The 27916-nt window shown below is 35.6% G+C and overlaps 3 protein-coding genes across 3 annotated transcripts; 1 reads left to right on the forward strand and 2 right to left on the reverse strand.

Annotated features, from left to right (window-relative positions):
* Positions 1-27790, forward strand: LOC111058915. The gene is made up of 3 exons (XM_039434927.1): positions 1-1439; positions 23671-23836; positions 26482-27790. The coding sequence occupies exons 1-3, from the start codon at positions 1432-1434 to the stop codon at positions 26815-26817; spliced, it is 510 nt and encodes a 169-aa protein (XP_039290861.1). The 5' UTR covers positions 1-1431; the 3' UTR covers positions 26818-27790.
* Positions 1740-2498, reverse strand: LOC120352765. The gene is made up of 2 exons (XM_039434961.1): positions 2316-2498; positions 1740-2069 (listed from the first exon to the last, which is right to left on the reverse strand). Exons 1-2 carry the CDS (start codon positions 2409-2411, stop codon positions 1827-1829), a joined length of 339 nt encoding a protein of 112 aa, XP_039290895.1. The 5' UTR covers positions 2412-2498; the 3' UTR covers positions 1740-1826.
* On the reverse strand, positions 21522-22945 carry LOC111047473 (growth hormone-inducible transmembrane protein). Its single transcript, XM_022333234.2, has one exon. It carries the CDS (start codon positions 22759-22761, stop codon positions 21919-21921), a length of 843 nt encoding a protein of 280 aa, XP_022188926.2. The 5' UTR covers positions 22762-22945; the 3' UTR covers positions 21522-21918.
* Positions 27791-27916: the final 126 nt, after the last annotated feature.

Consider the following 27916-nt stretch of genomic DNA (forward strand, 5'->3'; position numbering starts at 1 on the left):
CAATGGAAGATGAAAGCTTTAAAATTAGTGGAAAACACTCAATTAAAAAAATTCACTGAATATTGAGATAATATTGAATATAAGATTCACTGATAAATTAAGACAAGTCTGGGAAGATAGAGCAAATGTACTTTAAACTCAAAATATCCAATTTAGAAGAGATAGCACAAGATCTATAACCAAAGTGGATATTTTGCTACAGTTGAAATGATGTGAAAATATCAATAATGTTAAATATAGGACTTAGCTCAGAAAGTTTGAAGCAACAGCAGGTGGAGACGAGCACCAGCATGTCCATGCAGGTGGTGCGGATCAGGATGAGAACCTCAAACCAAGATTCTGGAGACCAGCAGGAATCCAGGACGACTCTAGGCTGACAACAGTGAACCCCTCACTGTTATAAGAAACTGATGAAACTCCGACAAGGACTCTCCAAAGGCAATGGCGAGATTGAATCCGAACGTACGGTAGTAGCGTTACCAGATACAAGACGATGTGAAAGAAGAAATCGATTCTTCATTGAGTAGCATTGCAAAAAATCCAAAATTGCGAGCTAGATGCGAGATCCAAAACATAAGTTGAATTTGGATTGAACACTGAATGAATGAAGAGGTTTCAACACTGAAGAAAAGTTTCATGTACACTGCAAGGTTGTGATGCACATGAAAACTTGGAATGAAGATAAATCAAATACTAATGAATCAATTTTGAAGCGGTGAACGGCGAGATGTATAGCACAGATTGATCTGTCGAAATCAATGCTAACAGTGACCATACTTCATAGAAATACTTGAAGTTTTGAAGAAACATTTGGGACTTCGAAAAGTTGATGCACAAGAGACAGAAACAAGCCAGAAGAATGAAGTACAGTTTAGGCTTGGAACCAAAAAAGCAACAAGAAAGGAAATGACTACATGATTCAAAATACTGTCAACACATAACTGAACAATCACACTAATATAATGAGAAAAAATCTATTTGAAAATGATTACAAAAGTGAATATAGATTATTTATCTATAAGAATATCTAAAAGACAAAATTGAGACAAAAATGAAACTACAAGTGGTCATGAATTCTAAACTGTGATACAAAAGGCAGTGAGTTGCAGACATTAAAACAAAATGACAGCTGATAGAAAAACAACATCGTCTATTAACATAAAAACAAAATAAATAGGTAACCTAAAAAGTGAAATAAGGTAAGTGAGATTTAACAGTGTAGTTGGTTTGACATTTTTTACACATATCATTTTTTGGCTTCTGAATGATAATTTCCGGACAGAAATGCAACCACATCCTCTGAAATGATCTGTCAGATATGACACTAGCCCCATCTGCCTCACAACACGCTTTGTATTTTAAATAAATGGAAATTTTGCTGTCAGATGTTGGCAGTAATTTCACAGCAGCACCTTTGTACTGAATGGACTGATGCCCAGGTAGGAAAACTGCATTTTGAAATGCATAATTTCTTATGAAGGTGACCACCTTATTTATTGCCTCATAGCCCAAGGAATGACTCTTTGGGCTGCAACCTGTATTGCCATGTACTTTAGCAACTACTCCTTCATTAAGGAAAATTTTTTTCAATCTTTTAAATCTTTCTCTTGAGAAACCATGGGAAAAGAGATAAACTTTCTCACAAACATTTTTCCCATTGATCATAAATGATGTCCGTGAAAACTTATGGTCAACATTTATTTTATGAGAACATTGAGTTTTACTGTCCGTCTGACAAAAAGCACATAATTGGGCTAAAACAACTAAATCTAATTTATTTACATGATCTTCATAATAATCTAAATTGGCACTTTCCTCTCTAAATATTAAATATTGTTCTTTACTAAACATAAAACAACACTGAGTTCCCCTGGTCCATATTTACATCCACAACCTTCTAGAATTTTGCAAATATCATCAGTGGTAGGGGCTTCACTTTCACATAATTGAACATCTTCAATGGCTTCTATAATACTCCCTGTAGCATCATTATCATCCAATGTTGTTCCAGGTGTTTCAGTGCCCAAGATTATTTCTATGTTCTCCACTGTTCTGGTGGTTAGCTCTCCCTAAAAAACAAACAAGGTCATTAGATTGACGAATCAAATCGACAATACTTAATGCCCAGTTTAATGCTTTTGACAGACGGTATGGTAAAAGAATATTCAACTATCATAACCAGTCCTGACAGTAGAATTTATTTATTCAGTAGTGAATATAATAGGAAATATCTAATAGTTTATAATCTATAGTAATAATAATACTCACAGCAAATGTCTCATCAAACAAAGGTATTGAATCAAGTTCTACAATACCTGCATCTTCTTGGTCTTCATCGCTGCTGCTTTCACTATTAGAGGATTCAGATTTTCTGTCAAAATACTCATTGAAAACGCCTTGCAACTCATCATTTAATCCCGCAAAAGGACATGAGTTTACTATATTTAGAACACTTTTTCCCAATCTATCACTTTCTACCATTATAACTGCTATTATTTCATGATTTATGATAACAGACAAAAATTGTAAACATTTGCCAGCTGTGAACTGTTTAAGCAGACCAAAACACCTGTAGTAGGGAAGTAAGGTTAGCAATGTTGGCAGAGAAAAATTAATAGAAAAAAATGTTTCTGGGTTCAAGAAAAATAATTTTTGGGGATTAAAAATAATTGAAAGTTGGAAGAAATGTATGTAGAAAATACAGTTTAATAAAATCACAAAAACAATAATAATTTCTTGTTTTAAAATGTAAAAACAGACTGGCAGAGACTTTTCTTTTACATTTTAAGTGATAATGGATTAGTGTGAAGTTTTACAATCTAAAATCTGGTTTAGCACTAACAGAAACACAAAAATCTAATCTCAATAACAAAAACTTATCACTGATATAGGTGATAGTTTTTCTAGTAGGTAGGTAGTGAGTACCCAGGGCATAGCTCCTTGATTAGATTTTTGAACTAGGAGTCTCCAACTATATGGAGAATGGATGGTATTCCATAACAATCATTTTTAGTAGTTGTTTTGCAATGTTCTTCGCTTTTTGCATAGACAATGGTTTCACATACTTGATGTAAGTCCCTAGAGGAGATTGATTCTTTTTTTGTTTGAAAAACTCATAATGTTGTTCTTGACCACCTCTAGTAACTTGCTGCGGTTGTTGTCGTTACTAGTTATCTCACCTAGGACCTAATAACAGTGCTTGGCTGAATAGATCATAACCCTCGAGTTTGTTGAATCCTGTTGACAGTTCATCTTTCAAGGTGCTGCACATCTCTCGGACGTTCTCACATAGCTCTGTATCGAGAAGGCATTTGTTGACATGCTTCACCATGTCCCTTGCCAGTATGATTGTCTTCGAGAGAGTGACCATTTTCTCTCCAGATATTTCATTATTTACAACATTAAATACAGAGAATACCCTTATAGCCTGGTGTATAGCAGTCCATTCTTCCCTAGAAATATAAAAATTTTCTCCAAACTGTAAAATTGCTGTAGCAGACAAGATTGGCTCCTTATTCTTATGTACTCTAACCAGCATATCAAAGGTGGAGTTCCACCTTATGGGCACGTTTTGCTTCAACTTTTTCTTTGGAATCCTCATTTGCTCTTGTATTTCTTGAAGCTTTGACAAGTCAGTGCTGCTTCTTTTGAAATGTTCAAGGAGTGACTTTACTTTTGACAATGTAGAAATAAAGAAAGAAAGAAACTTTATTTCGCAAAAATACAAAATACTGTATCACTAGAAAATATTTTAAATAATTGAAATATACATAAATTATCATAGAAATTGGAAAATACATTGTACAAAATAAAACACTGCATGCAAATAACCTTGATAACAAGGTCATGTCTGCATTACAAGAGCATCATTGAACTGAAAAAGGTTCTTCAAAGTAAGCATATGTAATAAAAAAATGAAAACCAAAAATAATAAAAATATCCAGAAAACAAAGTTTTACAATCTAAAATACGGTTTAGCACTAACAGAAACACAAAAATCCAACCTCAATAACAAAACTTATCACTGATATAGGTGAGGTATGGTTTGTCAGGTCAAAAATCCAGTGGTTTTCATAATATGACATTCATGTAAATATATGCATGTGAAATCGACACAAACAACAAACAGGTTCTGTATAATAAGTAATTGGACTGACCTCAGGATATTTTTCTATTGGCAAAATATGTATAATTTTTCTTCTGAAATCTTCAATGTTGTCCCCATTGGAGTCGATAACACACTGATATGAATTTCCCAATCCCTAATGCTCCCTGGATGTAGGCAACCTCTATGCTGTCTTGAGCCCTCGTTGTAGCACATTGAAAGTTTTCCAGAGTCCTGAACCACGTCCCCTTAAGTTGTCTCTTGATTTTGGGGAACAAAAAGAAGTCTGGTGGGGCCATATCCGGGCTGTTAGGAGGATGTGGTAACATTACCCTCGACTGTTTGGCCATTTGCTCAGTGACAAACTGGCAAGTGTGCGACACAGCATTGTCGGAATGGAGGATCCACAAATCAGCGATCCCCGAACGGACTCAATGAACCTGGGCAGTTATCAGTTGTAATTCTCCTGGGCGGATTACAGCTTGAACGAGTGGCACAAGCTCTTTGTGAACGGCCAGTACTACAGAAAGGTGCTCCATTGATTAACCACCCGGGTTCATGGAGTCCATCTGGGGATTGCCGATTCATGGATCTTCCATCATGACAATACTCCATCACACACCTGCCTGCTCATCACCGAGCAGTTAACAGGCGAGGGTGATGTTGCCACGTCCTCCTTACAGCCCGGATATGACACCACTGGACTCCTTTTTGTTCCCCAATATCAAGAGGCAACTCAAAGGGATGTGGTTCGGGACTCTGGAAAATGATCAAAGTGCTTTGATAAGGGCTCAAGACATTACAGAGGTTGCCGATTTCCAGGGAGCGATCAGGGATTGGAGAATCATGTTTCAATGTGTTATCAACATCAATGGGGATCACTTTGAAGATTTCTGAAGAGAAATTGTGCATATTTTGCCAATAAAAAATTTTCTGAGTTCAGTCCAGTTACTTATTATACAAACCCTGAACATGGAATCCATCATATTTGCTGGACTCTTGAATAATTCTGGATTCTGGCTTTGAATTATAGATTGAATTACATCATTATGTTATTCAAGTAGAATATTTTGATAAATTATCAGTGTATATGGCTTATATTTGATTTTAGGTAATATTTTGGAAATCTTATTAAACATAATATTCATGGAACTTAGTCATTTCAATGAAATGTATGAACTAATCAGCAATATTCGTTAAAATTTCAATTGTTATATTTTACTCTTCCAAATACTACTCCAAATGTTTTGGACAGAAACATGTTACTTCTTTGCTGGGACTAAGTTAGGATAGGTTAGGGATAAATTTATGTAGAATTAAGTTGTTTCAAACTTTTCTGTGCACCAAGTTCACGGAATGCACAAAACACCTAACATGTCTCAATGTTGTACTTTTCACGGCTAATACTATGTTGCTAGCATTGTCTGTGGTTATAGCTGTGACATAGTTTGTCAGCCCCCAATTTTGTGCAGTAGATTGAAGAGCTGCAGCAGATGTGTGAGAACCAATAAATGACTTGCATTCCAGCAACTTTAAATGCATTTCAAATTTTTCATCGATATAATGAGCCATGATAGCAATGAAACTCTCATTATTACAGGATGTCCAACAATCAGTAGTAAGAGTCACAGAACTCGTTTGCAGGACTTAATTCCCGCTTCAGTTCTTCCACTGCAGATCCCTAGTAAATTAATCATAACCGACTATAGGTGATAGTTTTTCTAGTAGGTAGGTAGTGAGTACCCAGGGCATAGCTCCTTGATTAGATTTTTGAACTAGGAGTCTCCAACTATATGGAGAATGGATGGTATTCCATAACAATCATTTTTAGTAGTTGTTTTGCAATGTTCTTCGCTTTTTGCATAGACAATGGTTTCACATACTTGATGTAAGTCCCTAGAGGAGATTGATTCTTTTTTTGTTTGAAAAACTCATAATGTTGTTCTTGACCACCTCTAGTAACTTGCTGCGGTTGTTGTCGTTACTAGTTATCTCACCTAGGACCTAATAACAGTGCTTGGCTGAATAGATCATAACCCTCGAGTTTGTTGAATCCTGTTGACAGTTCATCTTTCAAGGTGCTGCACATCTCTCGGACGTTCTCACATAGCTCTGTATCGAGAAGGCATTTGTTGACATGCTTCACCATGTCCCTTGCCAGTATGATTGTCTTCGAGAGAGTGACCATTTTCTCTCCAGATATTTCATTATTTACAACATTAAATACAGAGAATACCCTTATAGCCTGGTGTATAGCAGTCCATTCTTCCCTAGAAATATAAAAATTTTCTCCAAACTGTAAAATTGCTGTAGCAGACAAGATTGGCTCCTTATTCTTATGTACTCTAACCAGCATATCAAAGGTGGAGTTCCACCTTATGGGCACGTTTTGCTTCAACTTTTTCTTTGGAATCCTCATTTGCTCTTGTATTTCTTGAAGCTTTGACAAGTCAGTGCTGCTTCTTTTGAAATGTTCAAGGAGTGACTTTACTTTTGACAATGTAGAAATAAAGAAAGAAAGAAACTTTATTTCGCAAAAATACAAAATACTGTATCACTAGAAAATATTTTAAATAATTGAAATATACATAAATTATCATAGAAATTGGAAAATACATTGTACAAAATAAAACACTGCATGCAAATAACCTTGATAACAAGGTCATGTCTGCATTACAAGAGCATCATTGAACTGAAAAAGGTTCTTCAAAGTAAGCATATGTAATAAAAAAATGAAAACCAAAAATAATTAAAATATCCAGAAAACAAAGTTTTACAATCTAAAATACGGTTTAGCACTAACAGAAACACAAAAATCCAACCTCAATAACAAAACTTATCACTGATATAGGTGAGGTATGGTTTGTCAAGTTAAAAAATCATAGTTCTACAGATTTTCATAAAGAGTAGAATTTGGGAATTGTTTGTTTTTTCACAAGGTCCATCAAAGCTTTCTTTTTCTTGTCACTGATTTTCAACTTTGTCTTGTATGCCTTCTTCAATTTCAGACTGGCTATGCTGTTTACAGTCACAGCAGCGGTCTCTTGGCCAATTCGTGAACTTGTCCTGGTCTTGATTCTGACTGAATGTTATGATTGAAATCCATTTGTCCATATTCTTTGTCGCTAAAAAAAAAGCTTATAAAAATACACAAGGGGTTTCCTTTTTTACTATGATAATCTTGATTTCATTGAACAGGAGTGGGGATGCTTCTTCATTATATTTGAAGTTCTGTCCAAGATGAGTTAGAAATTCTTTGAAATCATAGAAGTTATCATGAGTAAGTTCATGCACTTTGTAGGGTGGTCCATGTTTCCTAGCCGTCTTAATCAAGGATGTATATTGTTCTGGAGTGAATATCGGCCCTGATTCCAGAGCTAATTTTATTTGCTTTTCAATCACAGAGTGTACGTTGTCACCTTCATTTTGGCTATGGCATGTGATAAAGTATTTATGCGTTATTCAACTTAATGCCAATCGTTATGGATTCTGGGAGTTTTCTATGTTCGTCATGTTTTCCATGCAGGTCTGAACTGATAGAGGCTTGAGTGGACATGAAGAAACATTTACAAACTCGCACTCTTTGATCCTTTAAAAGAGAATAAAATGCATTGTTATCTTTCCTGTGGCTCTCTTCTCTCTTATAGCAATATCGTGGAGTCACAGTCTGCATGCACTTCAAAATAAAACTACGCTGCTTTTCATTGTCTCCCATTGCCCAATACTCATCAAGAATTTTCTGTCGCTCATCTTCTGTAAATTTTGTACTGCACTTCAGTCGACATTTCTCATTGCAGGTTTTCCCTAATACCTTTCTCTCATAAACTCGCTTGCTTCTAGTATAGGTTTGACCTAGATTTCGAAGACGTTTAGCTACATTCTTTTTCCACTCGTTTTTGTTTGATTTTCTCTTCTTACCCTTCTTTGGTTCCTTTTCGACGATCTGTGGGATATTATTTTCTTCTCCATTCTGTTCTATCCTATTATGTTGACTAAGTTCATCATCCACTTCTGTTGCAGCAGTTCACTTGCCGGATTTGCGATTTCTGTTTGAATTTCTTCTTCATCACTGGAACTGGTTTCACTTTCGGTACAATAGTCTTTATCATTGTCAGTATCATCTACTCCATCATCAGTATCATCTACTTCATTATAAGGATGTCCTATTCCACCCTCTAGGTTTCCTAATAATATTTATTTATTTATTCGTTGATATAATTACAAATCATATGAATATGATCGGGATAGAACAACAGGCATAGCCCAAAACTATTCTGTTCCCAAATTTTGATAAATAATGAAGTGTCCGAAAAAATAGGTTAATATGTTCTTACTGAGGAAATTTAAAGTTCAAAGTTCTGTCCAAGAATATATATTAGCTAGAAATTTTGAATTTAGAATGATTAAAATACCAAATTATAGTCAAATTTTGCACTTAATATCACCGCACTTTGAATAAATTGAGTTATTTCAGAAAATTTTGAAGCCAAAAATATACACACAACTTTCAACTAGGCACAGCTGTATTGAGAAGTATTGCTACACGCGCCGCAGACTAGCTACAGCCGGGTATGGGTAGGGGTCAGTGACTGTACTGACTGGTGGAGATACCGGACCTACACTTCTCCCCCTATCCTGATTCTTTACACTCTGTCTTTGTCGGGAGGTATTTAGCTTGAAGGCAAGAGTGTGTGACCGAGCCGTTGCTGGCCGATTCGGCCCTCAGCTCTTGGAATTCAGGTTGGGTGTAAGGGAGAATTGAGGTAACCTTAACCAAGGATACAGATCCGGATATCAGATCTCCACAAATAATTATATTTGTAAAGGTAGTACACAATCTGAACCAACTGCGAATTGATGGCGAGCAAAGCTGTACCTGCAAACCCGGAATAAAGGTTGTAGGTGGAGGAATTCAGGGTGGAGTCCAACAAGGAATGATATGGAATTTTGTTAAGGTTTTTGCAATTTGTGACTGCAAGCTGTCAGTGTGCAGACTGAACCTGCGCACCCGGTATTAGTTTAATATGATTGGAGAGGCGTAAGTGGTATAAGGTACAGGATATAGTACACCAAGTAAGAGGTATAGAGACTATTTTATCGGGCCTGGTGAATGGAGATTTGTTAATAGAATTGTTCATCCCTGTAACTAATGGGGGTTTGTTTGATAACTCACAGTCTGTGAATCGCAATATACTTCTCAGCAAGCTGAATCTGCTAGCTAAACACAGTATATCTATTTCAATTTCATGATAATTAAAGTTTAGAGGATAAGGTTTTGGGTGTTGGATTTCTGAATCGCGAACCTGCAGCTGCAAAAGGATTTTCAGCAATTCTGAAACTGCTAAAGAGGATTTCAGCGCTAATCTGGTGACTGTGTGTCGGTTATTAAGGGCTAATCTGTGACTGCCCTTAAGGGTATGGGAATCACTCTCAATCGTCCGAAACGCTTCTAAATTAATAGTCAGTATGTTGACTATTATAAGAGGATAGGGAAGGGTTTACAAGGATCCTCCTAAGCTTCTCGCTGGTCTGAGGACCGCAACTGAGTTGATCTCTAATCTGTGACTGTGATCCTGCTCTACACAAGGTTTCCAACACCTCTTGCTGGTCTGAGGACTACAACGGGAACAATCTCTAGTCTGGAACTGAGATTTCGTGCTGAAAAGGGTAGAAAAAATTAAGAGAAAGGAAGAGAGAGGATGCCGCAGTCTAGAAACTTTGGCAAGGAATTCCTCAAGCTGTACCTGAGAGCTAGAAGGATTTTAGAATAGGGAAAGTTAAGTGAGAGAAAGACAAAGGATGCTGCAGTCTAGAAACTTCAGCGTGGAAGTCCTCAAGCTGTACCTGAGAGCAGGAAGGATTTTAGAATAGGGAAAGTGAAGAGAAAGAAAGAGAAAGGATGTCGCAGTCTGGGGACTTTGACAAGGATATTCTCAAGCTGCACCTGAGAGCTAGAAGTGTCGCAGTCTGTAACTTCGACAAGGATGTTCTCAAGCTGTAGCTGAGAGCAGGAAGTGTTGCAGTCTGTGACTTCGACAAGGACGTTCTCAAGCTGTACCTGAGAGCAGGAAGCGTTGCAGTCTGTGACTTCGACAAGGACGTTCTCAAGCTGCACCTGAGAGCAGGAAGGATTTTAGAATAGGGAAAGTGAAGAGAAAGAAAGAGAAAGGATGCCACAGTCTAGAAACTTCGGCGAGGAAGTCCTCAAGCTGTACCTGAGAGCTAGAAGGATTTTAGAATAGGGAAAGTTAAGAGAGAGAAAAAGAAAGGATGTCACAGTCTAGAAACTTCGGCGAGTAAGTCCTCAAGCTGTACCTGAGATCTAGAAGGATTTTAGAATAGGGAAAGTTAAGAGAGAGAAAGAGAAAGGATGCCGCAGTCTAGAAAGTCCTCGAGCTGTACCGTAGACTGGGGTTACTTTGGCCCACTTTCTTGGACATTTAAACTATTTAACACTATTAAAGAATGAATCAGAAAAGAAATAATTTTTTATATAATTTATTATGTTTCTCAATGAGTCAAAGATCAAGTTGACATGTTGTTAATTACATTTTTCAAAATTATTTAATAGTTAGAATATTTTATTAACAGTGGACCAATGTTACCCGCCATTGGGGGAACATTGGCCCAGTATTACATTTATACTAGAATTGCATGTAGTTTTTCTGCTGGGCTATTGTAACCCCAATGGTAATGTGGTAAAGTTGAAATAATAACATAAAAAATATAGTAGGCCTATTAAGAAACCAAAATCACACTTGAGATGTTTAAAAAAGTTTCCCATGGCTAAAAGTCTAAAAGTTCAGGGACAGAAAATTGCCCCCTCTTGTTGACCACTTTTGGAGGTTTAATTTGTTGAACTACATCACACCAATGATACATTAAAATGTCTTTTTTTTGGGCCAGCCCCACGATTTTTTCTTCTTCTGCATGCAGTCCACGGTTGGTCCATCCTCGTCTTCACTTGGCATCTTTGAAATCATACCTGGATAGAAACCCTCATTATATTTGACTATTACAAAATTACCCTCTTTGAGGTTGTCTTTATCCAAGGTGGGCTTACTGGCAGCAGAACTTTTTCTCAAATCTTCTCCCTCTTCCTCTTGTTCATCTTCACCAACTAATTCCTCAATTTTCTGTTTTCAATTTTCAGGTTAAACCGATCTAACACTCCCTTAACTTTGTTGTAAATGTCCACCCCTTTTGTTGTACCCTTCATAGCCTCAAGTGATAACAACTCCTCAGTTATTTCGAAATTCTCGTCAATTCCTCGAATGAAAACAGCCAGCTGTGCAGTGTCAGTGATGTCTGTGCTTTCGTCAATAGCAATTGCAAAAGAAACAAAATGTGAAGCTTTTTCTTTTAATGTGCTCTGCAAATCCTTAGCCATGTCATCAATTCTTCTAACTACAGTGTCTCTTGACAGGCTGACATTCGTAAACAAATTTTTCTGTGCAGGGCAAAGAATTTCCGTGGCAGCCTCAAGGCATTCTTTGACAAATGCACCATTGGAGAACGGCTTTGACTTTTTGGCAATCTTTTCTGCTATAATGTAGCTTGCTTTAACAATAGTATCATTTTCAGCAGACTTATGAACAAATGAGTATTGCTGGCGATGTAATTGCTTCTTTAGTACTTCAATTTTAGAATAGGGAAAGTGAAGAGAAAGAAAGAGAAAGGATGTCGCAGTCTGGGGACTTCGACAAGGATATTCTCAAGCTGCACCTGAGAGCTAGAAGTGTCGCAGTCTGTAACTTCGACAAGGATGTTCTCAAGCTGTAGCTGAGAGCAGGAAGTGTTGCAGTCTGTGACTTCGACAAGGACGTTCTCAAGCTGTACCTGAGAGCAGGAAGCATTGCAGTCTGTGACTTCGACAAGGACGTTCTCAAGTTGCACCTGAGAGCAGGAAGGATTTTAGAATAGGGAAAGTGAAGAGAAAGAAAGAGAAAGGATGCCACAGTCTAGAAACTTCGGAGAGGAAGTCCTCAAGCTGTACCTGAGAGCTAGAAGGATTTTAGAATAGGGAAAGTTAAGAGAGAGAAAAAGAAAGGATGTCACAGTCTAGAAACTTCGGCGAGTAAGTCCTCAAGCTGTACCTGAGATCTAGAAGGATTTTAGAATAGGGAAAGTTAAGAGAGAGAAAGAGAAAGGATGCCGCAGTCTAGAAAGTCCTCGAGCTGTACCGTAGACTGGGGTTACTTTGGCCCACTTTCTTGGACATTTAAACTATTTAACACTATTAAAGAATGAATCAGAAAAGAAATAATTTTTTATATAATTTATTATGTTTCTCAATGAGTCAAAGATCAAGTTGACATGTTGTTAATTACATTTTTCAAAATTATTTAATAGTTAGAATATTTTATTAACAGTGGACCAATGTTACCCGCCATTGGGGGAACATTGGCCCAGTATTACATTTATACTAGAATTGCATGTAGTTTTTCTGCTGGGCTATTGTAACCCCAATGGTAATGTGGTAAAGTTGAAATAATAACATAAAAAATATAGTAGGCCTATTAAGAAACCAAAATCACACTTGAGATGTTTATAAAGTTTCCCATGGCTAAAAGTCTAAAAGTTCAGGGACAGAAAATTGCCCCCTCTTGTTGACCACTTTTGGAGGTTTAATTTGTTGAACTACATCACACCAATGATACATTAAAATGTCTTTTTTTTGGGCCAGCCCCACGATTTTTTCTTCTTCTGCATGCAGTCCACGGTTGGTCCATCCTCGTCTTCACTTGGCATCTTTGAAATCATACCTGGATAGAAACCCTCATTATATTTCACTATTACAAAATTACCCTCTTTCAGGTTGTCTTTATCCAAGGTGGGCTTACTGGCAGCAGAACTTTTTCTCAAATCTTCTCCCTCTTCCTCTTGTTCATCTTCACCAACTAATTCCTCAATTTTCTGTTTTCAATTTTCAGGTTAAACCGATCTAACACTCCCTTAACTTTGTTGTAAATGTCCACCCCTTTTGTTGTACCCTTCATAGCCTCAAGTGATAACAACTCCTCAGTTATTTCGAAATTCTCGTCAATTCCTCGAATGAAAACAGCCAGCTGTGCAGTGTCAGTGATGTCTGTGCTTTCGTCAATAGCAATTGCAAAAGAAACAAAATGTGAAGCTTTTTCTTTTAATGTGCTCTGCAAATCCTTAGCCATGTCATCAATTCTTCTAACTACAGTGTCTCTTGACAGGCTGACATTCGTAAACAAATTTTTCTGTGCAGGGCAAAGAATTTCCGTGGCAGCCTCAAGGCATTCTTTGACAAATGCACCATTGGAGAACGGCTTTGACTTTTTGGCAATCTTTTCTGCTATAATGTAGCTTGCTTTAACAATAGTATCATTTTCAGCAGACTTATGAACAAATGAGTATTGCTGGCGATGTAATTGCTTCTTTAGTACTTCAATTTTTTCTTTTCTTAGAATTCCCTGCAAAGAATCAAATTTTTCCCTATGCTTGGATTCATAATGCTGCTTCAAACTATACTCCTTCAACACTGATATGCTCTCATTTCAAATTAAACACACTGGTTTCTCAGTGACTAAAATAAAAAAAATACTTTGAAGTCCACACTTCACTAAACAATCTTTTTTCATCACCAATCACACGATTTCTTTTACATACAGGTGCACTATCCATTTTTAAACTCAATAGTAAAGTAGGCCTACTGTTGTGGGTTAGAAAAAGTACAGTACTCACTTCTTGAAGAAGTTCAAACTTATTCATGTATTTCACTTATTCACTTATTTCAAGTATAAAACACAAACTAAAGAGACTCATACGGTATATCAAGTTCAAGTTCTTTCCAGTCTAATTGTACCATACATAACCTAAGAATGGAGAGCAGACCGAATATGTGTTTTTCTCATGTATCAATATTTGATATCGATCGGTTTAACGAAATACACTTGGCCTGCTAATTTCACTAGTAGCCGTTGGAGAGCGTTGGAAGTCATTTGTTTCTATTTGGTATCACATATTCAATATAATGCGGGATATTTGAAAATTTTTATTTACACTATCTTTAATTTGTCTTTCTTTTCATGTAATGCACTTCTTCTTTCTTGATTTCTGTCCTTGATTTTTCTTTCTTATCGTTCTATGCGGGCCGCATAAAACTACGTTGTGGGCTGCGGGTTGCGCATCCCTGGTCTAGGCCGTCTTAGAGCGGCTCTAATTAAATGCTTTTGCAGGGTAAATATTCTATTAAAGTTCGTGTCAAAGGTGCTCCCCCCATAATTCTATATTTCCATATTGAAACAAGGAGTGAGCGTATGCATGATATATAGTTCTTATGATGTTGATATCCTTTAGAGTATCAATTTTATAGAAAATGTATATTAGGTATTTTAATTTAGATACTATGTGTTATACATGAAAGTTCCATTTTAAGTGACTGTCAACTATTATTCCAAGATATTTTAGGGAATTGACTTTTTCGATTGTTCCACAGATAAAATTAATATTGGGTCTAGAGACGATATGAGAGCCATGGTTGTGGATTTTTATATCTAATTCAGTAGGTGGTTCACCAGTCTTTGTTGGAGTAAAAGCAATAAATTTGGTCTTATTTGAATTTAATGTGAGATTATGCTCGTCAAACCATTGCTCAGCAATGCTTAATCCTTCATTTGTGTTTCCATATGCCTCTCTCCATGATGATCCAGTAAATAACAATACTGTATCATCAGCAAAAGATATCTTGGCGGAATTCGGGATATTTAATTTGAGAAGATCATTCAAATAAATCAAGAATAATATTGGTGATAAGGCTGTTCCTTGAGGAAGACCAAAACTTATTAAAATTCTTGTATCAGTTTTATTGTTCAAGGTCATAGTTTGCGATCTATCCAGCAGATAGCTGGTAATCAACTTTTTGCCACTCCATGGATACCACATCCATTCAGCTTATCTATCAATGTCGAATGGGGTATGGTATCAAAAGCTTTCGCCAAGTCTAGGAAAACAGACAGTGTTTTAACATTCTTATTGAAATTCCTGTTAACTGGATCAATCAATACCATAACAGCATCCTTGGTTGATTTACCACATTGGAAACCATACTTATTTTTTGCAATTAAATTATTTCTATTTAGGAAGTCAACCATTCTTTTTTTAATCAGTCTTTCTATTATTTTAGCAAAATTGCCAAGTAGACTAATTTGTCTATAATTTGCTGGATTTTTCTTATCGCCTACTTTATGGATTAATATCATTTTGGCTATTTTAAAACGTTTTGGAAAGTAACCCTCACTAAAGCATCTATTTATTATTATTTCAAGTGGGCCAGCAATATAGGGCCAGTAATCTGTTTCAGGCAGGGACCTGTGAATTTTTCCTCTCCAGGTGAAGCATAATTTTTTAGGGAATTTATAGTGAGTGAAATTTCAACAGCATTTGTTGGATGTAGATAGAGACTATTTATAGGAGGTATGGATAATGATCGTAGGGAGATGTATTTCAATTGTTATGTAGTGCTTCTGCATATCTTTTTCTAACATTTACAAAATAATAATTAAATATTTCAGCATCTATTTTTGGTTCTATCTTTGAGTTTTTTTCTATTTCTCTAATATTTCCTCATGTCTTTCTTGTATTACCTTTGTTCGATTCAAACTTATTATTAAAATATTCAATTTTTGCATTTCTAACAATGTTATTTAAGGTGTTTATGTAATTTTTATAATGATTTTTCAGAACTGTATTGAAAGGCTGCTTTTTCAGTTTTTGGGCCATTCTTTCTCTTTTGTGCATTGTACTCACCATACTCTGTGTAATCCATTTTTTAATGGCCCTTTCTTATGTGATATGTGTATGATATCAGTGTGTCTATCTATGTAATAGGTTAATTTGTCAATAAAAACGTCTTCCAATTTATCAATGCCTTGAGTGTATCATATTTAAACATGTATCATATTTTTTGATTCGTTGGGAATAAATTTAGAAGAGATAAAACCTGAGATACTAGCCCTATCAGAACACAAAATGTCGGAAGCAGAAACAGAAATGCTGAATTTACCTAATTATTGCTTAAGCTCTTAATTTTCTAGAATCAATAGTATAGGAGGCGGGGTTATGATCTTAGTGCATAATAATATTGTTTCCAAATGTAAACCTGTAAACTTACCTGCAATTGCATCTATCACAACTGAAAAAGAATTTGAATGTTGCGTTTCGGAATTTTCACTAAACAATATCACATTTGTACTGGCATGCTTATATAGAACGCCTCAGCATTGTTATCTTGAACCGTTTCTAGAAAAGCTAGAGATCTTACTTGACATTTTATGTAAGAAATATAAATATGTTGTTTTAGCAGGAGACATAAATATTAATGTTTTAGAGAGAGATAATGTTTACAATAAGTTCATGAACGTTGTAAGAATGTTTAATATGAAATACAAGGTTGATTTTGCTACTAGAATTACTGCTACCTCCGAAACAGCGATTGATAACTTTATCACAAACATTAATGACGATAGTTTAACGATATCTGGTATAATTACCCATATATCAGATCACGACGCCCAACTTCTCGAAATCCTGAATGTGAATAGTTTTTTATGTAAACCAATTAGGAAACTGCGTCGGAATCTTAGTGAATGTTATGTAGACATGTTCTACAAACAGCTGTTATTTTTGTACTGGATAGAAGTTTTTCAATCTCCAGTTACTGAAAAATTTGATACTTTCATGTCGCTTTTCTCTTATTACTTTAACATAAACTTTCCAAAACTATTCAGAAATGAAAAAGAGTACAGTAGTAAAAAATTGTCTAGTGCTGTGGCAGTTTATAAAAAGAAGGAGCTGTTAGAGTTGGAAAACATATTCAAACAGTATAAATCAGAGGATGTGAAATTTCAACTTAAATCCAAAAGGAAAGCTTTGAAACTCATTATGCAAAAAGATAAGCAAAAATATTTTGACAAGAAAATTTTTGATGCAAAAAATAAGAATCGAGTAGCCTGGAAAATTATAAAAGATGAGATAGGAAAACAAAAAATTTGTAATCATTCAAATATAAGTATAATAAGTAATGAAACGAATACAACTGATCCTAATAGAGTAAGCAATATATTTAATGACTTTTTTGCTACAGCAGTGGACAATTTTGTGATACCAAATATTCCTGAAAATAATGATGAACCTGTATATTTACCAAACATTCAAAATTGCCAGCCATCTCCGAAATTCAAATTTAAAACAATTTTAGAATCTGAGTTGCAGGAAATTGTTATAAATTTTGAAAATAAACTCTCGACTGGACCGGATGACATACCAATTACAGTAGTAAAACAGATTCTGCCAGCTATAATTAAGCCATTATTACATATAATAAACTCCTCTCTAATTTCAGGCCAATTTCCCAACAATTTGAAGACAGCCAAAGTTATACCAATTTTTAAAAAAGGTAATGTGAAAGGTAATTGTTACAGGCCAGTGGCACTATTATCTGTGTTTTCGAAAATATATGAGCGTGTTGTATATATTCAGCTGATGGATTATCTAGAGACACATAATATACTAGATAAAGAACAGCATGGCTTCCGCTCTAGAAGATCTACTATCACTGCAGGAGTAGATTTTATTAGTACTGTGATTGATGCTATTGACAAAGGGGAAAAGGTTATCGGCGCCTTTTTAGACTTAAGTCGTGCGTTTGACAGTGTGTGTCACGATACTCTGTTGAAAAAATTAGAGTCTATGGGAGTGCATGGTAAGGAGCTGAATTGGTTTTCATCTTTCTTGAAAGGCAGACAGCAGTTCGTTCAAATAGAGCATTTAGAAGAGTCTCAAAGATATAAATATAAAAAAATCTATTGCTCCGACCTAAGAAGCTTGAAGTATGGAGTTCCCCAAGGATCTATCTTAGGTCCTTTACTATTCCTGTGTTATGTTACAGGTATGCCTAGGATGGTCCAAGATAGAGCGTCTGTCTGTCTATATGCCGATGATGCAAATATAATATTCTCTGGTAGATCGGTTCAGGATGTAGAAATCTCATCTGCTATTGGAATAGCCTCTATTAATAATTATTTGAATTGCTATAATCTTATTTTGAACTCAAGTAAATCAATAGTTATCCCATTTATGACAAAGCAGAGTAGGAACCAAAATCTATATCCTAGGGTGACATTGAATAATGAAATTATAGCAACAAAAGAGAGTACAAAGTTTTTGGGATTATTAGTGGACTGTAATCTTACATGGGATAGTCATGTTTGCCATGTTATGAAAAAGATTTCCACAGGTCTCTATGCTCTAAGGCAGATGTCCAATGTTTGTGGTGTCCAGACATTGAAGTCGGTATACCATGCTGTAATTCATTCACATTTGGCGTATGGACTTTGTATCTATGGCGGTACAACCAAAAAGAATTTGGACAAGATACTCAAGCAGCAAAAGAGAGCTATCAGAATAATCCTTAAGCTTGAAAGATGTGATTCAGTACGATTGTTTTTCTCGCAGCTTGGGATTATGACAGTGTATGGGCAGTATATATATGATGTCATCATGTTTTTTAGAAAGACCAATACTGAAATAAGAAACCAGACTCACGGCTACTTTACCCGTTATGGCAGAATAGTTGAAAGACATAGATTATACCTATTCGAGAGGAAAACCGTTTTTAGGGGAAGATAATTTTTTCCAAAATTGCCAAACGATTTGAAAAGTTTAGAAGATGTTAAAAGGTTTGGTATTGAGTTAAAGGAATATTTGGTAAGATTATCCCTGTATTCGTTACAGGAGTTTTTATAATATTTTATGTGTATGACATTTGTTTGTAACTAGTATTTAGGCTATTTATTCCTTAGTATTCTGTGACACTATTCATATGTATTTTACATGTTTATGAATAAAGATTTTTTCAATCAATCAAACAATTCCAATTTTCTCTCTCCAAGTCATTCTTCAATGTCTCGTAGTTTATTTTCATAAAGGTATTTTTAACAGGTGGATTTTGAATAGAATTGGAAAGGCAATTCATATGAAATGAGGTACAGTAGTGGTCAGTGATAGTAGATTTTATAATAGTTGCAAATTTATCACTCTCTTTAACGGATCTTGTTTTGAAAAATATGTCATCAATGCAGCTGCTGCTATTGTTTTGAGCTCGAGTGGATTTATTTATAAATGACTTGAATCCATTTAGCTGCATGACACCTAGATATTCATTACTTAAATTATCATTGTCAAGAATATTTATATTTATGTCTCCTATCAAGATGACCAAACTGTCTGGCCGTAAAGACTGCAGATATGAATCCAAACTGATAAGAAAACTATTAACAGCTAAGGACGGAGATCATTAAAGAGCCAACAATTTGTACATTTTGCTATAAAAACTTGAAACATACTTTTTTTGGGGACAATATTTCACTTTCCACCCTGTAAATGTATTCGCAGTAGACACATACACTAGAGTTATTGGTACAGTGTTCTAGTATATTTCCAAAGCTTCAAATGACATTTGGTTGGAGGCGGTCAGTCCATATTCCACGGCTGGAGCGTCATCGGAAAAAGAGAGAAAAGTACTGTTTGCAGCGGAAAACACACTTTTTCCACCAAATGCCAATCCAAACAATTAGAAAACCGTGTAACTCATGACTCCTTGAAGGTACAGACTTGGGAATGTTATCAATCTATTTGTAATAATGTGTAGAAAGATTATCCATGATGGCAATCTCAAAAATGTTTGTCATTATAAAAAAACAAGATAGCGGCAAAAAAAATTTTGATTTTCAAGAAATCGTCTGTAATTCTAATAATGTCGAGGAAATCGGATCAATTCAGCCATCTGGAAGCTCCAAAATAATCATACTACAATATCCGAAAGATTTATCTATTTCCAATAACTTTTACTATGGTGAATATAACTTCTAACTCTTGAAATCAGATATTTTTAGGGACAAAATTTTATTTTTCACCCTGTAAATATATTGAGAGTGAACAAACACCAATATCATTGGCGCAGTGTTGTAGAATATTTCTAAACCTTCAAAATGACATCTAGTTGAAGGCTGTAAGTCCAACATCTTCGACTGGAGCGTCTTTGGAAAAAGAGAAAAAACTACTTTTTCGTTGTTTCCATCATCAATATTCTTATTCGTCTTGTTGTAACGAAGAGATTGAGACCATTTGCAAGTCTCTATCTTGAAGTAGTCATGAAAAAAACGATTTTATAGTTCTAGCTTGTTACCTCATGCGTGAGGAAAAACGCACCAAAAACCATGCAGGGTTTTCTTTGAAGGGCGCTGGAGAACTCATTTATTGACATACAGCGCATGAAGATATATCGTTCCAAAGCTGAAAACACGCTCTAAATTTTATAGTTTTAAAATTTCTCTGTATCTCTTGCACGAAAAAAGTTATAATGGAATAAAATTTGAAAAAAATTATGAAAAAACTTTTTTTTGGGGCTTTTGGAGGTTATAACTAGAAAAATATGCGTTTTAGAGGATAATTTTATAAATCAAAAATTGTAGAGGAAGGTTTTTTAAATATTTTCTAGAAAAACGGTTGAATATCTTGTATTGAAATACAAGCGATATAGCAAAACGCTGAAAATTTTGGCGGCCTTCTTGTTTCCGAGGTGTTTGCCTGTGATTTCGACTTATCATCATTACGATCCTTATTATGCTAGACCTAACGAAGAAATTGAGACATCTTCCACGGCTGTTACACAGAAATGACCACGGAGTGCCTTATTCATGACATTTGCGCCCGGACTATTGTTACCTCATGCATATGGAAAAACGCACCAAAAGCCGTGCAGGGTTTTCTTTGGATGGCGCTGGAGAACTCATTTCTTGACGTACAGCGCATGAAGATATATCGTTTCAAAGTTAAAAAAACGCACTATATTTCATAGATTTGAAATTTCTCTGTATCTCTTGCACAAAAAAGTTATAATGGAATGAAATTTGAAAAAAATTTAGAAAAAAACGATTTTTTTTTGGTTTTTGAAGTTTATAACTAAAAAATATGCGTTTTATAGGAAAATTTTATGAAACAAAAATAAAATTGTAGAGGAAGAATTTAAAAATATTTTCGTCTAGAAAAACGGTAGAATATTTTGAACGGTCATTGAAATACAGTACAAGCGATATAGCTAAACCCTGAAAATTTTGGCGAACATCTTGTTTCCAAGGTGTTTGCCTGTGATTTCGACTTATCATCATCACGATCCGTATCATGCTAGGCCTAACGAAGAAATTGAGACATCTTCCACGGCTGTTACACAAAAATGATCACGGAGTGACTTATTCATGACATTTGCGCCCGGACTATACAGGCCATTTCAAATAGGCTATGGCTATGCTTCTGAAATTAAAAAAATGTACTTCATTCTATAAGTTAACAAAATTAGTAAAATAAAAGTAACATGAACTATATTTTGTTTTTAAATTGCAGTATATTACATACCTCTGCAAAGTTGAATTTTGTTGAAGGCTACTTTTATCCTAATAATGTTTTCGGAGATTGTGAAACATAATTGCTCCTTCCATTTTAAAATAAAAATATAATATTTCGTATATTATACTGGAATAGAATAATAAAATATATATTATAGTAAGAAAGACATATTATTTTGTTTTTATTCCACAATTTCTTATTTAGTGAACTTATATAACTTCTATAAGAAATTATTACTGCATTTATCATAAGAATTTCTCAAAAATAAAACTTTCCATCCAATTTTTTATTTTATATTTTAAGTTTGTCCGATTATTATACATGAATGGTAATTTATTTGAAATATCCTATTTTGTGCGGTACATACTAATTTATTATGTTCAAAGTTGATTCAATTTCTTGAGATTCATAGTCAGTGCGGTGATAGTTGTGAGGCGAACATATATGTTGAGAAGGTTGACGAGCATCACCGAAGCTATATAGACAGGATCAAAATTTTCGGGCTCTTCGTTTGCATGGCACAACATCATCTGCGTGTTAACTGTGTACATCCATAAGAAAAAAGGTAGTCCTACGTGAATATTGATACAAAAAATGGTTATTTCTAGCAAGTTTTTAGCAGGATTGCCAAGAACTGAGCTGCAAATCGATGCTGCAAATATGATGCTGTTTAGTTTTGATAGTGGGTAGGTGAGGTGCTTGTGAAAGTTTTTATCGGCTAAGAGAGCGACTCCTGTGGCCAGGATGAGAAGCTGCACTGTGTAACCGAGAGACTGCAAACAGACGTCGGATCCAAGGCGGCATATCGATGGTGCAGCCAGCATACTATGCATTACAAAGAAGAACATTTTCGGTTTGTATTGCGTACGGTAGTCTAAATTGTGCATGGAAAGCATCGATACAAATAGTCCCACATTAATACCTATCGCACATATTATCGGATGCAGTTCAAGAAACTCGCCCATAGCATCTGAGTGGCACGCGTATATTAGGCTGCACAAAAGCAGCATTAATGCCAGGTTCAAGTAGGCATAGACATGGAGGATGCTCTGTTTCACTGACCAGGGCCAGTTCATAAGAGCGCAATACAGCGACTCATTGTCATCAAAAAATATAAGATAACCAAGCAGAGCCACCTGCAATGCACCCGAAAGCGATATAAATACGTCACCTACTCTGTTCACCGGCTCCAACCACTCATTTGGTACCATTTTCTTGGGCATCTATGTCATTTTCTTCTTAATTGACCATTGTAAATACTGTATTGGTAATTTTGTAAATATTTTCATGATTCAACTGCTAATTTAATTGAAGGCTTGAAGCCATTCAATATTGTTTTGTTTTTGGCATCTACATAAAAGGCAATACAGCTGATAGCTTGTCAACAGGCAGACAAAATAAAAAAATAGACTGGATAAAGGGTAATGTATTTAGGAATCTACATTGGTGCAGGGGGGCCAGCATAAACATTTTTAGTTATTTTTATTATTTGAAATAATTTATATTTTGGCCCCAAAAAATCGTTTTCCTATTTTTTTTGTATCTTTCAAATCTATTTTGAGTTGTTTGCACTTGTAAAGATAGAGCTCATTGAAGATGCCTAAACAGCTCATAGACTTTTTGTCTTGATAGCATCAAAAAGGAAGAATAATAAAAAATAATTCCTCCTATTCAATTTTTATCTGAAAAGCTAAATGCTTCAATTATTTTCAAAATTCATTTGACTAACATATTTTCCTGAAATCAATTAAACGAATTTATTACAAGTTACTTCAATATTTTTAGAAAAAAAATAAAGTCTCATGTATAACCATCAGAAGTAATGTATTTTTATGTCATGAAGTCATAAATGTTCATGCATTTTGCTCATGTCGAAAAATATTGTTTTTTACTACTTACCCAACCTATAAGTGATACATATTATTTAAAAATACAAATATTTATAATGATTATTTTTACTCAAGAATTCATGTAAATTTCTTCCATATGTTTTCAATGATTTATAAAATTTATAAAGTCATAAAACCCGTGCGTTTACCATTACATTATCATACTTCCATTACACTATCCTTCTATCGGTCTGTTAAGTTGGTAAGAAAGAAAATGAACAACATTTTATTTCAAAATTGCAGGAGAAGAGAGAAATGTGTAGAGGAAGTGAAGCAGGACCCGAAAGGAGCAATGTATCTTGATGGCGAGCCAGCCACGAGGCCTACTGATAAGATGCAAACCAATCGCGGGTCTTGCCGCGTTTATTATCCAAAGCTGCCAACCAAAGGTCCTCAACTTGACTCTTCGGTAGGCTTTATTTTATCATCAATTCTATCCTGAAATATATATCATTCCTAAAATGCGCTCAATAAGAAATGGTGAAATTATAAGATTGAATAAATAACAATTCAAATTAATTCAAGCTTAATCGAAAAGATGCTTTATAAAAATAATTACGGTAGGCCTATATGGCTATTTTTCAAATTTGATGAAATTGTTTTTAATGTTTCACAATTAATAAAATTATTACCGTATCTATATTAACATACTAACAGCATATCTCGAATAAACCTTCTAACCGATCGAAAATAAAGTTAATAAAACTATAAAATATGTAACTAATATCCACTTTGACATTATTTGAACAATAAGACTATCTATCATTATGAGGGTTAAGTGTAAGAGAGGGCCAACTGCGCCCTAACTTCGCCCTCCTTGGTCAAAAATAAAGGCTGTCATTCTATTCTTTAATTAATTGCAAGGTACCTAGAATACCTGTTATTATTCATTATGCAGCCACTGCTCCAATGCCGACGACACGCTCTTTCCGAGTGCGTAGAAATGACGAGGAATGCTAGAGTATGAAAGGCTACTATGCCACCGCTCGCCTTCACTTGCCTTTCGCTCATATTTTTGTTGAAATGAGACGATCAAATGCAAGACAAAAGTGGCCCGCTGAGCATCCACAAATATAATAATATAATCATCCACACTCATCATCCATTGCGTGTTTGATGCAAGCGACTTGGCAAGAGAGTGGACAATACATAGGAAGTGTATTATTAATCACAGTTTTGTTCTCTTATTTCTTATCTTAAAATATTAATTTTTATTACTAAAGTCTTCCAGTGAAGCCTACAGTTCTAATCTATAATTTCACTACTTCAAATTCTTTCACTACACATTTATTTAATATACTTTTTTCGCTTCACTAGCACTACACCAACTCGAAGGGCTTTGTTCTCTTCAACCTCCTAGTGAGTTCAGTGTTGTCTAGCAGTTGAATGACTTCGGTGTTGTCGTGTTGATGAAGACGTGACTCATGATGAGCTACTAATCGTCTTATAATATCTCACTGGTCACATAGGGGATGTGCAGACCTCGGTGCAAATTGCTGTTCCTTATGTACCAGGGCGCATTCACCATGTTCCACAGTACTTTGTTTTGGAATGTTTGAATCTGATTGATGTTTGAAGTTCTAGAGCAGCCCAAAGCTGAATTCCATACGTCCAGACAGGTTTTAGAATTTGTTTGTTGATCAATATTTTGTTTTCCAATGAGAGTTGTGATTGTCGGCCCAACAGCCAGTAGATTTTACTGTATTTGAGTCCTAGCTCGCTCCTTTTCATCTTGATATGCTCTTTCCATTCCAACATGGCGTCAAGAGTCATTCCAAGGTATTTTGCTGGTGTTGCTGTGTGGTACTACATTCCCATTCAGATTTATTCGAATCGGATCATAGATATTTTTGTTGGTTAAGTTTATATGAATGGACTTAATCTCATTCAATCGAATATTCCATTTTTTGGTACAGTCACTGAATCTGTTGGTAGCGTTCTGTAGTTTTGTGGCTGCTTCTTGTACTGCTTCCCCTTCTGCCAGTATTGCAGCAAAAACAGCAATTGTCACTGCATCCAATTCAGGAAGATTGCTTGTGTACAGCACATAAAGAACTGGTCCAAGAACACTACCTTGTGGAACTCCAGCCCTTATTTCCTTAAATCTGAACAATCTGTTGGTGATGTATGATTTTAAAAGTTTCACAAGTTGAGTGGGAAGAATTATATGATGTTTATTGATCCTTCATGCCTCACTTTGTCAAATGCCTGTGCCACATCAAGGAAGATTCCTGAGCATATAGATTTTTTCTCTAATGAATTCTCTATTACATTGGTGATTATATGTACTTGGTCAAGGGTTTATTGAGTGCTTCTGCCTGAAACCAAATTGATGGACTGGTATCAGATTCCTACTACTTATGATGGGAGTCAATCACTTCATTAGCAATTTCTCAAAAGCTTTGAAATTGCAGGTAGAAGAGATATTGGGCGGTACGATTTTGCTTCTTGAGGACATTTCCCAGGCTTCTGCAACATAATGACTTCTGCCACCTTCCAAATTGTAGGAAAATGTCGTAATCGGAGTTAAATAAATATGTTAGCATGACAACACCTTTCCTTGGAAGTTTCTTAAAGATTTCATCTGTAATCAGATCAAATCCAAGTGCTTTTTTCGTATTGCGATTATATTTTCTTTCTTTTTGAACCTTATTTATAGTAACTGGATCAAAAATAATGTAATATGGATGAATGTTGAGTGGTAGGTGCTTGGGTAGGTCTATTATGTATCTTAAAAGAAGACATTTTTGATTGGTTCTCGTGGCATTGGATCATTATAAAATTTAACAGGCTTTTGTACTCTATTTCTTTATAAAAAGAAGCTTTTTTGAATGTAGGTTTCTCTTATTGGTTCTTGTGGCATTTAATCATGATTAAAATTTAGTGCAACGACTTTGCAAACGGCATTAGGCTTTTGTGCAACGCGCAACCGATATTGTAATTTTCAAAATAGTTCTCAACTTACAAAACATGTGAGAGAACGGTTCAGAATGTGGAAGTTTTCAAGTAAGTAGATTACTCCCCGTAGTAATCTATACGTGGTTTTTGTTACAGATGGCTTGCTATGAGAAGACAAACGAATGTAAGAGCTATTCTCCGAGAGTGAGCAAGTTTTCGCGATCAGCCGACTGCCCATGCCAGGGCTGCAGATGCACCAAGTCGTGCCAGGCGACCGGGCCACACTGTCACGCGATGAACAGCGCTGAGGAGTGTGTCAAAGACTACTGCAACTATCCGCACTTCGAGCCACTGGAGGCGTGTCCTGAAGGCAACGCGTGGTCCGGCGAGGTCTACACTGACTGCAAGTGGCCCGCACCCTGCCCGGCGGCCTGCTTTGACCATGCGCCGCCCTCCGACTGGCACGGACAGTCCCGGAGGCAGTTGGGTTGATCCCGCAATTCTACTGTCATCGAGGTTCGCCGTGGGAAAAGGTATCGACAAAACTAATGATGTTAACACTCTGACAATATTTATTATCAAGGTTGACAAGGAAGACTTGGAAAGAGGCATTGACAAGAATCTTGTAGATAACACTTTGACAATAATTATCAACAAGAAAAGCCTTGAGAAGAGAAATCTAGAAGAAAGTTGCAAATAGTTATTGGGGTGTACAGTGGAGCCTCGTGGAAAGGAATTGCCAGTAATATTGTCCATGTGGGAAGGGATTGTCAAGAATGTTGCAGACACAAATTTATAGCTATCATTATCGACAGGTTTACAATAGTCTCTCTTATGGAATGTGATTGTCAATGATGTTGCCAACCCTTCAACAATCATCTAGTTTTACAGTAGAGACTTGTGAGAAGGGATTGTCAAGAATTGTGTCAACACTTCAACAATCATTATTGAGGTGTACAGTAGAGCCTTAATGTAAAAAAGGATTGCCAATAAGAATCTTGTACACATTCAAAAAACCGCTGAAAATCAGTGTCATTATCGATTTTTCCAATTGATCCAGAATGGAATAAACCGAGTTGTTCAATTAGCAGCCGAGTTGTTCAGGATGCGGCCAGATTGAAGAGCACATCATAATAGAATTTTACATTACGGGTTGAGCCTTCTGTAATTGGCAAGGTGGGATCAGAAAGAGCTTTACAAACACCGAAATTTAACAAGACACTAGAAAAAAGCACCATTGATGATGTTTCTAAATACAATCCAGTATTTGAGATCGACAATAATATTCGGCAAAAACAAAAACACTGACTTCAATCAATGTTTAGTTAATTAAGTAACTGAAAGATGCCAAAGATTTTTCCAATTTTGGGCATCTGGAAAGTTGGTTTAAACAAGATTAAGTTTAAACAAGACCATTAAACAATGTAAACCTATTGCTGTCAATAAACAAAGAGCACACGTGTTATATATTTTTTCAATTATAGTTTAAGTATTAGTGTAATATAGTTGAGTAAAATGCAAAATATGAGTTTCTACTTTCAAGTCATGTGTTGAATTTCATTAATAAATTAATTCGAATGGGCAAGAAAAG

This window comes from Nilaparvata lugens, chromosome 1 (assembly GCF_014356525.2).
Source record: "Nilaparvata lugens isolate BPH chromosome 1, ASM1435652v1, whole genome shotgun sequence".
In the NCBI taxonomy this organism is placed as follows: Eukaryota; Metazoa; Arthropoda; class Insecta; order Hemiptera; family Delphacidae; genus Nilaparvata; species Nilaparvata lugens.